At 51.3% G+C, this 14,212-nt stretch overlaps 3 protein-coding genes across 3 annotated transcripts; 2 read left to right on the forward strand and 1 right to left on the reverse strand.

Moving 5' to 3' along the window:
* Window positions 1-2,545: 2,545 nt before the first annotated feature.
* Window positions 2,546-7,060, forward strand: NR1I3 (nuclear receptor subfamily 1 group I member 3). Its single transcript, XM_052636520.1, has 8 exons — window positions 2,546-2,652; window positions 3,224-3,354; window positions 4,524-4,693; window positions 5,125-5,264; window positions 5,516-5,661; window positions 5,757-5,873; window positions 6,057-6,162; window positions 6,931-7,060. The coding sequence occupies exons 1-8, from the start codon at window positions 2,546-2,548 to the stop codon at window positions 7,058-7,060; spliced, it is 1,047 nt and encodes a 348-aa protein (XP_052492480.1).
* TOMM40L (translocase of outer mitochondrial membrane 40 like) lies at window positions 6,337-10,698 on the reverse strand. The gene is made up of 10 exons (XM_052636519.1): window positions 10,603-10,698; window positions 10,142-10,391; window positions 9,782-9,849; window positions 9,392-9,484; window positions 9,021-9,122; window positions 8,769-8,874; window positions 8,543-8,665; window positions 8,352-8,428; window positions 8,056-8,158; window positions 6,337-7,918 (listed from the first exon to the last, which is right to left on the reverse strand). The coding sequence occupies exons 2-10, from the start codon at window positions 10,254-10,256 to the stop codon at window positions 7,779-7,781; spliced, it is 927 nt and encodes a 308-aa protein (XP_052492479.1). The 5' UTR covers window positions 10,257-10,391; window positions 10,603-10,698; the 3' UTR covers window positions 6,337-7,778.
* A 2,226-nt stretch (window positions 10,699-12,924) lies between these two features.
* APOA2 (apolipoprotein A2) lies at window positions 12,925-13,854 on the forward strand. The gene is made up of 3 exons (XM_052638215.1): window positions 12,925-12,976; window positions 13,238-13,370; window positions 13,737-13,854. The coding sequence occupies exons 1-3, from the start codon at window positions 12,925-12,927 to the stop codon at window positions 13,852-13,854; spliced, it is 303 nt and encodes a 100-aa protein (XP_052494175.1).
* The last annotated feature ends 358 nt before the right edge of the window (window positions 13,855-14,212 follow it).

A 14,212-nucleotide genomic window follows, 5' to 3' on the forward strand; every position in this document is an offset into this window, starting at 1 on the left:
GAAACGAACAATATGACAAAAAGAAAAAATGCTGTATTCTAGTGGGAGAAGACTATATAAGTGCAGGAACAACAAACACCCATGGAGATGCGCACCAAGAAAGAACTTTCAAGGTGAGAGACTGAGATTTGTACCTTACTGCACTGTTTGCACGATCAGATTTATCCAGCATAGATTTAGCCAACGTGTTACCTTAATTTTGAAATTTTTTTTTCCATTCATAAATTTCAGAGAGAGTGTTGTATACCCACTTTTTCTTTTCAGAATTCTTACTTTTTTATTTGCTATTTTTATTTTAATCAAGTGTGGTTGATTCGGGTTTCCCTGGCGCTTCAGTGGTAAAGAATCCTCCTGCCAATGCAGGAGACATTAGATCCCTGTGTCAAGAAGATCCCCTAGAGAGGGAAATGGCAACCCACTCCAGTACTCTTGCCTGGGAAATCCCATGGACAGAGGAGTCTGGTGGGTTACACTCCATGGGGTTGCAAAACGTCAGACATGACTTCCCAACTAAACAATAACAGCAACAGTAGTTGATTTACAATATTGTATTGGTTTCAGGTGTACAGCAAAGTGATTCAGTTATACATATATCAGTCTTTTTCAAATTCCTTTCCCATTTATATTATTACAGAATATTGAGCAGATTTCTCTGTGCTATACTGTAGGTCCTTATTGGTTCTCTATTTTAGAAATAGTCATGTGTCTATGTCAATCCCAAACTCCCCATTTATATTTCCCACCCACCTTTCCCTTTTGGGAACCATAAATTTATTTTCTATGTCTGTGAGTCTGTTTCTGTTTTGTAAATAAGCTCAGTAGTATCATTTTTTAGGTTCTGCATATAGGCAATATCCTATGAATTTGTCTTTGTCTGACTTACTTTACTCAGTACGATAATCTTCAGGGCCATCCATGTCGCTGCAAATGGCATTATTTCATTCTTTTTAATGGCTGAGTAATATCCCATTGTATATATGTACCACATCTTCATTCATCTGTCAGTGGACATTTAAATTGCTTCCATGCCTTGGCTATTGTAAACAGCATTAGAATGAACACTGGGGTACATGTATCCTTTCAAACCACAGTTTTCTCTGGACATATACCCAGGAGTGGGATTGCAGGGTCATATGGTGGCTCTATTTTTAGTTTTTTAAGGAATCTTCTTACTGTTCTCCATAGTGACTGCACCAATTTACATTCCCACCAACAGTGTAGGAGTGTTTTCTTTTCTCCACACCCCCTCCATTACTTATTGCTTGTAAACTTTTTTACCGTACTGACTGGTATGAGGTGATATCTCACTGTAGTTTTGATTTGCATTTTTCTAATAATTAATGATGTTGAGCATCTTTTCAAGTGCCTCTTGGCCACCTGAACACACGCACACTTTTTATACTTGCAAAAATATTCTTCGATATTTATGGAGCACTAGACAACCACAGTGAAGTCTCCTACTTCTGATTCTTAAACTTATTACTTAGAAGTCCTTCATCTTGGCTCCATACAGGACCAGGTACATAATTTGCAGGCCCCACTGAAAAACGAAAACGCAGAGCCCCTTTTTCAAACATCATTAAGAATTTCAAGCCAGTAGAAATAGCAGAGCATTAAAACAAGCCCAAGATCCCTCTGAGCACAGAGCCTGTGTGGCTTCATGGGCACACTCTCATGAAGCCATCTCCGGTGCACGAGTCCCCAGATCAATCCCAAATACCTCTAATGTTCTAGAGGCCACTCTGATTTAATTCTCAGCCCTCCCTGCTTCGGAACTGGTGCCTCTTCTAGCTCTTTATACATAAGCTCTTAATTAGGCCCCAGTCTTTTTTGAAGAACTCACCTTAGAGGAGCAGTGTACAATTGCTCTGCCTATTCTTTTACTGTGGACACACTGCATGTGAAAAAGCTTGTTGTCCCCCACTCTCGCTCCACCCTCTCAGCTTGTCCAGAATCCATATACAGAGGAGGCTGCAGATCTAACATGAAACTCAGCAGTCGGGAAAGTCCCTATGGATCTGATAGGGAGCAGTTTCTAACAAGTCATGAGGTCCCCTCCTGCCAGCGTCCCTCCCCATGTGCCAGCAGCCAGCACCATGGGCATGCTGGGAAAACCTCCCACCCAAGTCTTTGCCCTGGGTCCAGAGTCTGTGCCCCATCCAGGTGATCGCTGAGAACAACGGAGGCTACACACAACAGAAGTTCCTTGTTTTCCAGGTACTGAGGGCCATAATCCTAACTCTAAACACTGGCAGCTCCTGAAATCAAGCAGAAAACAGGGCACAGGGGGAGCCTGGGGAGAGAATCCAACCCCAGACCCTGTGGCCTGCAGGTCACACGCTGTGTGAAAGGAGCAGAGAGGAGATCTTTCGGTGGGCAGAGATTAAAAGCAATGAAGGGCAGATAGCGCAGGGGGTCAGGCCCAGGGTAAGTTTGGGGAGAGGCTCTGCAGAAGGGGGGTCGAATGTCAAGGGGGTGTCCAGAGCTGACTGCTAACCCCTCCCAAATTCAGGGGCCTGCGACAGCCACCCCAATACCTGAAGCCATGGCCAGTGGGGAAGACGAGCCGAGGAACTGTGCAGTGTGTGGGGACCAGGCTACAGGCTACCACTTCCATGCCCTGACTTGTGAGGGCTGCAAGGGTTTCTTCAGGTGAGAACCTCCTCCTCAACACAAGCAACCTCCCAAACTGCCTGCCAGGCAGCCTTTAAGCCTTGGCATATGCCAGGGCTTGCCTGGCTACAGCACTCTTGCATCTTGGAACCTAACCACCCTGTAGCTAGCATGTGACACGCTGGCAACCTCAACACTGTATAAACATGTGGCAAAAGAACAGAGGGAAGCAGAGTGTGTGTCCTGTGGACACAGCCCTTTAGTCAGGTGTACTCACTACCTGCAAAACACCAAACTAGTCCAGTCTATAGAAAGTATAGACTCCTGACTGATTCTGTGCCCCATGGAAATGCTTGAGCTGTACTGTGTCCTCCCTACCCCTAGGGACTTCTGGACACAGCTCAGATTAGCCCATGTCACCGTAGATTCAGGATTTTAGTTCCCCAACCAAGGATTGAACCCGGGCCCTTGGTAGTGAAAGCACCGAGCGCTAACCACTGGACCACCAGGGAATCCCCACCATAGGTTCTCTGGAACCATATCACTGTAGCCCCTCACATACCCACCTGCTTGCTGCCATCCCTGACCCTCACAACGTCTGTCTCCACAGGCGAACAGTCAACAAAAGCACGAGTCTCACGTGCCCCTTCGCTGGAAGCTGTGAGGTCAATAAGGCCCAGAGGCGCCACTGCCCCGCCTGCAGGTGGCAGAAGTGCTTGGATGCTGGCATGAAGAAGGACAGTGAGTTGGCCCCCTACCATCCCAAGAATCTACTGTGTCCTCCCCTGACTATGCTTTGCCCTTGTTCCCACAGCATTATCCTCCACATGGAAGAAAGAGTAAGCTTTTTGAAACGAGCCAGACAACGTCACTATCCTGCTCAAGATCTCCAAGGGCCCCTCATCTCTCTTATGGTCCATGGCCTCACAGTCCCATGTCTGCCATACCACCTCTCAGATTTTACTTCCTGCTCTTCCCCTTGCTCAATCCATCCCAGCCACACTGATGGCAATGCCATTCTCAAACACACCAAAGTACGCTCTCCTGGGGACTTACGTAACTTATACTTGCACTTGCCATTCCCTCTACCAGAATGCTCTTTTCCTAGGTATTCTTATGGCTTGCTTCTTCTCCTCTGTCTCTCAAGTATAGTACCCGTTACTTAGTAACTACTCAATAATTGATTTAATTTTTTTCTCAGTGCCAAGTAAGTAGGTTCAGCCCCCAGAAGACAATGTAACTTGTAATAAACCTAAACTAACAGAAATCAGCTTGCCTAAGTACACTCAGCTGAAAACTGGAGAGTCAGTATTCACCAGACCCTTATTTCCTTTGTGACATCACATTACTTTTCATCATGGGGCAGTAGAAAAGAAACCACAGAAGTCAAAAAAAAAATCTTGAATGCAGTCTACATCATATAAGTATTTTGTGACCTTGGACCTGGAACTAGAATGTCAGCCTGTCTATGTTTCTGAAAAACATGGAAATCACACCTGCCCTCTCTACCCACAGGATTGTTTCACTCACTGAGACCTAACCTCAGAAGCTTTGAAATTATAAAGCTATTGCAACATAAGGTGATGTTTTTGGTATCACGAGCCCTCCGTCTTCAATATTCCCCCAGAAGCCAAACATCTCCTAATGCTTTCCCCACTTTATTGTCCATCCTTCCTTTCCCTCCCACAGTGCAGTTTTCTGCCACAGTGTCCCACGGGTCGGAGAAAATGTTCAGGAATCCCCTACCACCTGGAGCCTCTGGGATTCCAGTCGAGCCCAAGGAAATGTCAGGAACTCCTCCCTCCTTGTGTCCACTGTGCAGAGTGTCCAAGGGCCCCAAGCCAGGGGCTGGCAGAGAGATGTGCTCTCTGCTGGTCTCAAGCTTTCTCACATCCCTTCCCCGGGCACAGTGATCCTATCGGCAGAAGCCCTGGCATTGCGGCGAGCAAGACAGGCCCAGCGGCGGGCACAGCAAGCATCGATGCAGCTGAGTAAGGAGCAGAAGAAGCTAGTCCGGACACTCCTGGGGGCCCACTCTCGCCATGTGGGCACCATGTTTGACCAGTTTGTGCAGTTCAGGGTGAGCATTTATAGGATTCAAGATGAAATAAGACAAAAAGGGTGCCCAAGGAGGCTGGCCTGAGGGAGGGGACTGTGTGCCATGCCCTGATAGAGGATAGGACTTCTCCAGAATCCCAGCTGAGGCAGACTTCTCAGCCTGGAATCCTTCCAAGATAAAACTGTTGAGTTAGTCGCTTAGTCGTGTCTGATTCTTTGTGACCCCAGGGACTGTAGCCCCCCAGGCTTCTCTGTCCATGGGATTTCCCAGGCAAGAATATTGGAGTCGGTTGCCATTTCCTCCTCCACAGAATCTTCCCGACACAGGGATCAAACCTGGGTCTCCCGTACTGCAGGCAGATTCTTTACCGTTTGAGCCATCAGATAAGACTAGAGAAACCTAAAAGAGACCCCTGGGACTGGGGCCTCTCACTCAGGCTCTGATCTCTGCAGCCACCAGCTCATCTGTTCGCCCATCACCAGCGCTTGCCCACCCTGGTCCCTGTACTGCCCCTGCTCATGCATTTTGCAGACGTCAACACTTTCATGGTACAGCAAATCATCAAGTTCACCAAGGATCTGCCCCTCTTTCGGTATGTGACCCCTCCCCTCCAGCTACAATTTATGCTCCAGGTCAGGGCCTTTCAGGAAGAAATTGCTCTAGTAAATTATAATCCCACTCCATAAAATAAAAAAGCCACTAACCAAACTAACCCATCCCTCAGTCCTTTAAAGGAGTGGATCTTGAATTCTCAGCTTGGCTTTTAAGCATCTCAGTAAGAACTGGGGGTCCCTCTCCCTCTCTGAAGTTCAGCCTAAAGCGCAGGTCTCCTGCCTCTCACAGGTCCTTGCCCATGGAGGACCAGATCTCCCTTCTCAAGGGAGCAGCTATAGAGATCTGTCATATTGCACTCAACACCACTTTCTGTCTCCAAACACAAAACTTCCTCTGTGGGCCTCTTCGCTACACCATAGAAGATGCAGCCCAAGGTGAGACGGTGCTCAGGCAGCAGAGGGCATGCATCCCTTTGGCAGGGTATGTGGCAAGGTGACCCGCAGGCTCCTAAGCCTAGTATCTCCAACAGTGGGGTTCCAGGAAGAGTTTTTGGAGTTCCTCTTTGGCTTCCATAGGACACTACGCCGACTGCAGCTCCAGGAGCCTGAGTATGTGCTCATGGCTGCGATGGCCCTCTTCTCTCCTGGTAAGCATTCCCCCAAAGCCCAGAAACGTTCATTCTAGCACCTCTGCCCAAACTCCCAGCTCCCTCAATCCATCCATCCAGGCCTTGTAGTCTTCAAACCTGTGGAGTGGGTCTATCCCAGTCTTGGCTCTTCAGGCCACCCACAACCTCCCATTTTATCCTTCCTCACTCCCTATCTTACAGACCGGCCTGGAATAACCTGCAGGGAGGAGATTGATCAGTTGCAAGAGGAGATGGCGCTGACTCTGCAGAACTACATCCAAGGCCAGCAGCCACGACCCCGGGACCGGTATGGTGGGACTGGGCACGTGGAGGCTGTACCAAAGGGGTTAGGGTGAACTGAACTCAGGAAGAGTACTTTTACTGTCCTTTCCTTTGGAAAACCAGGGCCCCTGGGGATCTAGTCCTTCCCTCCCATTTCAGAGTTTCAGCATTCAAATTGCTCCTACTGCTGTTTCATCTCACTTTTTCCAGATCTTTTTATTCAGCAGAGATGCAAAGTGGTAGCTCACAGGCTCTGCGTAATAGCATTCCTGAGATTGATGACATCCATCACCTCACCAAGCCAACTTCTCCAGACTAAAGCAACCTCCTCAAGAGTCTTGTTCACTCTGTTGGCCCTTCCCCTCCTCTCCATTGGCCCAATTCCTTTTTCATTCCCCTTGAAGTTATGGTCATTCAGTTTCATGGCCAAAGCCAGTCCCTGGTTCCACAGTCCATGAGCTAACCAGGCTCTGGGGCACTCTCCACTTCTATTTTGCTTATTCCTCAATGTGCCAGTTTGATCAGAAGAGGGTTATAATACCATAGAACACACCCACCTTCTAGAACCTGCTCTACGAGGCCAGATCCACACAGTTGAAGATCTGTCACTTGGACCTCTGGGCTCTGGGTTCCAGAAAAACAGCATGGTGAGAGAAGTCAGTGTCACACAGAGCCCCCTTTGGAACTTGGTGTTCAGACCTAGCTTCACTGAGAGGCAATTCAGGGGGTCAGGGCCTCAGGACAAGACTCTTAGCTGTCTTATTTCTCTCCTCTTTCCCTGGTGACCACAAAGGTTTCTATATGCGAAGCTGCTGGGCCTGTTGGCTGATCTCCGAAGCATTCACGATGCATTTTGGTACCAAATCCAGAACATCCAGGGATTGTCCACCATGATGCCACTGCTCCAAGAGATCTGCAGCTGAGGCCCAATCTACCTCCTTCCCTAGCCCCATCTGGACACGTTGGACTGGAAAGGGGAGAATCCTGGGGCCAGAGGTTGGAGACAGTAAACAGGGAGCCCATTGGTTGCAAAGAAAGATTAAAGCAGTAACTGCCTCTTCATGCAGTCATAGGGAGAGTGAGGGGTGGCTGTGGGGACAAAGTTGTTCTCTGGAAGCACAGAAGATGGGGAAGGAGGAAGCCTCAGGGCTAAGAGGTAAAGAAGCTCCTTCCGGGAACAGGTGAGCCCCACTTTCTGAGGTCAAAGATTGAGCCCTTCAGCCCTTCTTTTCCCAGTTTGGGAAACTCTGGGACGGAACACAGAATGGGGAGTAAATCCCATGCAGATCTTTCTGCTCTGAAGAGAAAGAGGCTAGGAGCTTTAATCCACAGAGAAATAAAGGAGGTGGGAGTGAGGAGAGAAAATTCAGCCAGACATACCCCTTAATTCTTCTCCCTAGTCCAGAGCCGTAAGAGCATAGGAAGATGGTACTGGACTGATGGCAGAGGTGGGAGACTCAAACCACTGCCTCAGCAGCTGCCCCTATGGCAGCACCAGTTCTGAGGAGGTTGTGGTCCTGTCCCCATCCTGCTCTTGGGACCCGGAGGTCACCCAGCAAGGTGGGCTCTGGAGAGGGCTCTGGCCCCAGGACACCTGACTCAGAGGCTCCCGCTGTTGTGTGGGCTGGCTCTGGGATGACCTCAGCCCACAGTGATGCTAAAGCCACAGTGGAATCTGTTGCGCCAGTGATTAAGGAAGGCTCCAAGGGCGAGGGTGACAGGCAGGGGGGGCATCTTCTTCTCCAGCACAGCACCCACACACCAGTTACTATCCACCAAGCCTGTTGGGGAAGAGAATACACACTATGCTATTTAACAGGGCTTGGAGAAAGGGGTCAGCGGATTTAAGGCAGCACTTCCCTCCCACTGCCCGCCCCAATCCCTCAGCACCTCAGAATATCATCTGAACGCTTCTCACCTCTAAATACCATGTTGGCCTGGGGCAGAGTCAGGTGGTAACCAAAGGAGAAGGTTGTGTCTTGTAGCCTTGTGTTTGCTTCAAACTCCACTCCAACCTGAACCTGAGAACAGTGGGCAAGGATGGGAGACGGATCTGTCTTGGTGAAGACAAGAGGAGTCCTGAGAGGGGACTGGCAGAATGAAGGCACGCATGAAATGCACACGTGGTGTGGGCAGGAGAAACAGCAGGTTAGCAGGGCCTGTGGGGGTCCGCAGGGGCCTGCTGGGGGAAGGGCACGGGCTCAGCAGACTCACCTGCTCATTTGCCCTGTGGTAATAACTTGCATGGGCCCCACCTGATCCCACATTCAACGTAGCTACCCAGTGTACAGCTGTGAAAACCAAAGTACAAGAGAAAAAGAGCGTTACCGCAGTAGAACACAGGCCGGCATCTCCAGCCAAGTCCAGAGTTGCCCTCCCCCTCACTATTCTTCCTCACCCCATACCCGAGTACTTCCCAGCCAGTGTCAGGATGGCCCCCTCTTCGCCTGGCCGCCGGTGATAAACTAGCTCTCCTCCCAGCACCAGTCGATGTGTGAGGCTCTGCAGGAAGTGAGCGACCACGATCACTGCGGGGGAGTGGGGAGACCCGGAGTCAGTCATAGAGACAGGCCTGCTCTCCATGAGCAGGTGGGTGGCCAAGAGCAAAAGAACCCTGTGCCCATTCCTCACCTGATTCCCCAATGAGGTCTGGATTTCCTAGGGTCAGAGTGGCTGTGTAGTCATCTCCCCGATACTCGCCATCAAACTGCCAGGTCAGGAACTTGGCCTGCTGCGTCTAGATAGGGAGGGCAAGAAGTGAAAGCTCCCTCTCTCTTTACAATCACTGTTGCCTCTACGCCTGTCCCTCAGCCACCAGGGCAGAACACTCGAGAAGGAGAAAGAGGAAATGCCTCAGTGGATGAAGGCAGGAGCCCCGGTCACCTGAAAGACAGCCTTGGCTCGGAGCCGCTCTGCCAAGAGGAGCAGGACCTGGGCGTTGAGGCTGCCACTGCTGTCCATATCCCCCACCACGGTGGGGAACACCTGTTGAAGAGTGTCCACAGTCAGTAACACGGAGAAGGGCACCCCTCAGCCTCAATCCAAACGTAGGATTTCTTTAACAGTACGCGGCACCCCCTAGTGGAATCACAAAGACAAACTCAACTCATCACACATAGGTTTCCCCACCTTCTCCCATTCAGAAGAAACACAGAGAAACCATTCTTCCCCAGAACAAACACATTTCCTCCTCCTCTACACCTGAGTCCCAACTGGGCTGTAGGGGAGCTAACCCAGGTGAGTAGAGCCCTCACCTCAGTGGGACTAAGTTGCCAGTCCCCTGCATAGGCCGCATGAAGATGATAGCCTGGCAAACCCAGAGCACTCATGTGCACAGTGTGAGCCACCTGAGGAAAGAGAAATCCATGGAGGAGACCGCATCCCTGCTCCGTTTCAAGCCCCCATCCTACCCTTCATCTATTCCCCATCCGGCAGGTCTTTTAAGAAACTCAAACATTCCAACTTATACAGAGGGTCGCCAGATTAAAAGCAACAAGTCCCACAGGCAAAGAAAGTCAAAAGGGCCCCATATCCCTCCTCTTCTGTCCCATATAGCCTGGCTAAGGGGGCGCACGAAAGGAAAGGATAAGATCCAGGGACAGGCAGGGAGGAATAGTAAGGAAGGGACAGAGAAGTGGGAGCACCTGGAAATGGCTGCTCAGAACCTTGTTGACAACGAGCTTCACTCCCTCCATCTGTGCTGGGAATACATCTGAAGCGAGGGGAGGCGGAAGGGAAGGAATAAGCAGACAAGGAACCCCTACCCCCACGAAGTCGTCTCCCCTTTCAATCCCACAGAAGTGCTTTGGAGGAACTGACCTCCTCTCAAGTCCTGCACCAGGAAATGCTCCGCTCCATGGGGGCGCCTGATCCTCCCTGAGGCTGCATGCCCCAGCTGTGATCTCCCCTTTTCTGCTCCCATCGCTGGACACCCAGCACTCAAGACCCCGCCCTTCTCTGCCCCTTCAACTTGAGACACCCAAATGCCTCGAGTGTCTTCTCACCTTTGCATAGCCGGTGCAGCTCATCAAAGCTCCCAGGGTTGGGGAGAGGTTCCTCTCGACGGGGGCTCCGGCGGGGCAAAGCCCCCATAGGTGCCAGGCCTAGTGTGTTCCCCATTTCAGTAGAGAGGTCAGGGAGGGGCCGGGGTTCGCCTGGGAAAGGACGCTGTTGCTCCCTCTACCCTCCACGGGCCCCACCCCCCATTATCCGGCTCCCCAGTCCCAGAAACTTCCACATAGTCCGACGCTAGACCTGGAACAGGAAAAGTAGGGGGAGAGGGCACCGGTGGGGAGCTTGAACCCCAGGCACACTCCAATTGCATCTTTAATCCCGCTGTCACCCTTGTAACCTCCCCCACTCTCTAATCCTAGTCTCCACCACAGACTTTACCCAGCTTCCTAGTCTTTCTGCTCTTCATTCCTAGGCCACATGGCGAGGCTTGCAATGAGGCAATAACCCTTACCTTCTCATACCATCATGCTGCCCCTTTCCCCCAGGCACACCCCGGTCATCTTGATGGGGGCAGCCATCTTGAGTGATGGCAGAACTGCGGCTTCACGCTGCACCCCCAGGGTGGTCATGGGCGCCATCTTGGAACCGGGCGAAAAAAAAGATTTCAGAGACCCAACCCTCCTTGATTGGGCTCCGCCCAATGGATTTTTTAAAAAAAGAAAAGGCTGTTTGGCTGCCGAGCTTTGGCCAATAGGAGAGGAGAACGCAAAGGCGTGGCCGACCTTACGTCCGGAGAGCTCCAACTCCGGCACTGCAGGGACAGGCGGTACTTGATTGGTTCGGTCCGTGCTACTGCTGCTAAGTTGCTTCAGTCGTGTCCGACTCTGTGCGACCCCATAGACGGCAGCCCACCAGACTCCCCCGTCCCTGGGATTCTCCAGGCAATCTACTCAAACAGATGGCGTTAGAGTGCCCTGCCTCTCCAAGTCGGGAAAAACCTTTTAGCTAACAAGACACTAGAGGGAGCGTCTTGGGGCCTGAGTCACTGAAGTTCCCTCCACTGTGTAGCCTGGAGACATATAGCCTGTGAAAGGTGGCCCAGGGAAGACTGAATACTTCTTTCGAACACTGATTCATATCTCTCCTAGGGGCCCCGCCCCCACCCAGACCCATACGAACCCCTGGGGACTCCACTTCGCAGTCCTTCACAGTACACAGTACACCCTCAAATGAATTCCACTCATAGGTACAGCTCTTCGTAGGAAAAGGGACCCACCCTCCCTCCTGGAGGTCCAAACCTTTTAAAGTTTACCCTCTTGTCCTCTCTGTAGACAGGGAATGGGTGTGAGAGTTTGGGGTAGAGGAGCAGGGGCTGCAACCTGAGTTCCAGCAGAAGTAGTCCCTGAAACACATGACCTCTGCAGTTGATCCTTCCTTCCCTGGTTCCCTAGGAAAGAAAGAAAGTGAGAAGTTTCCCTAGGCAGAGTTGGCAAATAAAATCAAGAAATACAGGCTCCTGCCCTCAAATGCACTCCACTCCAAAGCCAGGGACAAATCAATGGAGCTCCCCTTCAAGCACCAAGTGCTCCACAGGGGAATAGTATAAGATAGAATAAAATTTCTTAGGCTCTGGTCGCCTCCCCTACTAGCTCTCACATCACCACTCCCATCTCTCAGGAAGAGGTCAAAGGATGAAAGATACAAATACTTGTGATCTCTATTTAGCTGATTTCACCCAAAGGCCTTGGGCCTGGGGAGTGCATCTCTGTCCTCCCTCACAATCAGGACAGGGACAAGGGCCAGGACCTTGGTCGGAGGGACGTTATGGTCCCTGCTGACTTGTATTGGCTGACCACTGCCTGGAACTGATAAGGGGATCGAATGCCCAGAGACCTTCAACCTTTATCCTGCCAGAGCACGCCAGTGATGGGGGTGGGGGGCTGGGGAGAGGTGGGTTGGGTGGGCAGCAGCTGCTTTCTGAATTTGTTTTATTGGGGGTGGGCTGTGCTTGCTGATCTGCACTCAGGAAGGTCATTCTGGTTCTAGTGTTTTCTCCCCCATCTCATTCATTACACATTAACTCAAAAAAGTACAGAGTCGATCACACCTGGCCTCTGGCCCTAATCCTCATTCTCCTAACCTGCATTCCCCTCATCCCTGTCCCTGATTTTATCGCTTTTTTTCTGTCTCCCAATACCTCTCTGCCAAGTTTCAGTGAATGGGGGTAGGGTTGGGAGATGAAATTTACCCATAATGGTACAAAGATACCAAGGGCTGAGGTCGTCAGATCTGATACATCAAAGTTTTCCAGGAAAAAAGAGAAGGAAACCCTAGAAGTCCTGCTTACTGAAGGATTCAGATCCAAGGACTACTGGTCCCAGGCCCCAAAGGAATGAGTCTTGAATAGGACTAAAACGTATCCCCTTGGCATCCATTAAGGCCCTCCCTCCGACCCCATCACCAGGCTCTCCTATATGCTGGCCTTTCCTCCCCTAACTTCTCTAACTTGTTTACTCCAGCATAGTCCCTGCCCCACTGGACTCCTCCAAAGTCCTTATCACCTGACGGGGTGGAGTGGGGAAGCACAGAGATATATAGCCCCTGCCTCCTCGGCCAGGCCAGACACAGACGGCGAGGACAGCATCCCTGACCAGGTACAGTAAGGGAGTAAGAGGCGAGGGTGGTGTCCACAGACTTCAGGTAGAACAGGAGGGAGCCGGGTTGGAGTGGACGTGTAGGGAGCAGGTCGCAGGGGAAGGGGGAAGCCCATGCAGCGTCAGTGACCTCCCCTGCCCCCAACTGTTCGCAGGCCACTTTCCCTGCCGTTAACACCATGAAGCTGCTTGCATTGACTGTGCTGCTCCTGACCATCTGTGGCCTTGAAGGTGGGTGTGAGCTGAAGAGGGGTTCCAAGGAGGAGAAGGTGCCCCACTGTCTGTGCTCCTGTGCCCAGGTCTGGCAACCAGAGAACTTAAAAGGAAAATCATCCCCTCTCTAAAGCCCAGAAAACCCATCCAAAGACCTGGAGTTGGATACCTGTTTGGGGAGAGGGCTGAGAGCTGAGGCTGAATACTGGCGGAGATGTGGGACTCATTGTTGAGGGCTCAACTGAGAGAGTGTGTGTGTGTGTTTCTGTGTATGTACAGGGGCTCTGGTTCGGAGACAGGCCGAGGAGCCGAATCTGCAGAGGCTGGTCTCTCAGTACTTCCAGACTGTGGCCGACTATGGCAAGGACCTCATGGAGAAGGCCAAGGGCTCAGAGCTTCAAACCCAAGCCAAGTAAGTCTCAGCAAAGGGGTTCAGGGACCAGGGGGCTGTGGAGAGCAAGAGGCAAAGTTCAGAGATCCCACAGGGCACTGAGCTCAGGGGTGGGGGGCTAGGGAGGATGAGGTTTAATTGTAGAGGAAATGCCATCATCACCCTACAGATCCCTCAGACCTCCTCGACAGGGAGGGGCAGCAGGAACTGGGCTTCGAATTTCCCTCTCTGTTCCTCTGCCCAGTTGAGAGCTCGCCTCCCCTCCTAGGAGCTTCACCGTGCCAGGACAGACCAGGCACTAGGGTTTGGGGCCTTGGGTCTCACCTCCCACCACAAGAAGGCCAGTACCCGTCCCTCACTCTCATTTCTAACCCCTCACGTTGCCAGGGCCTACTTTGAGAAGACGCAGGAGGAACTGACGCCCCTGTTCAAGAAGGCTGGGACTGACCTGCTTAACTTCTTGAGCAGTTTTATAGACCCCAAAAAGCAGCCTGCCACCCGCTGAGGTGTGCAGACCCGGGCCTCCCACCCCTTGTTCGTCCCTGGAACACCCACTGGCCAGGCCTGAGACTCCTCTCCCTACCCACTGCTTGTTTTCTACAATAAACTTTGCAGGAATTAAGTTGTGAGCCTGGTCTGTTTTGGGGAACCAGGAGAAATAAGGGTTGTGGGGGAAGAGCAGGACGAAGAACAAAGAGAAATCTGCTTCTAACAGGAAAGGGGTTTTGGTGTGAAGGGGTGGAGAAAGGGTTGACGAGACCAGTGATGGAAATGACAGAGTGGGAGGCGCTGGTGACTCTTCTCCAAACCCAGGGAGTCTTTTTACAGGCCTGGGAACGCCCTAGAGAGACTTTGCCTTGGAC

The sequence above is a fragment of the Budorcas taxicolor genome, chromosome 3, assembly GCF_023091745.1.
Source record: "Budorcas taxicolor isolate Tak-1 chromosome 3, Takin1.1, whole genome shotgun sequence".
NCBI classification, from domain to species: Eukaryota; Metazoa; Chordata; class Mammalia; order Artiodactyla; family Bovidae; genus Budorcas; species Budorcas taxicolor.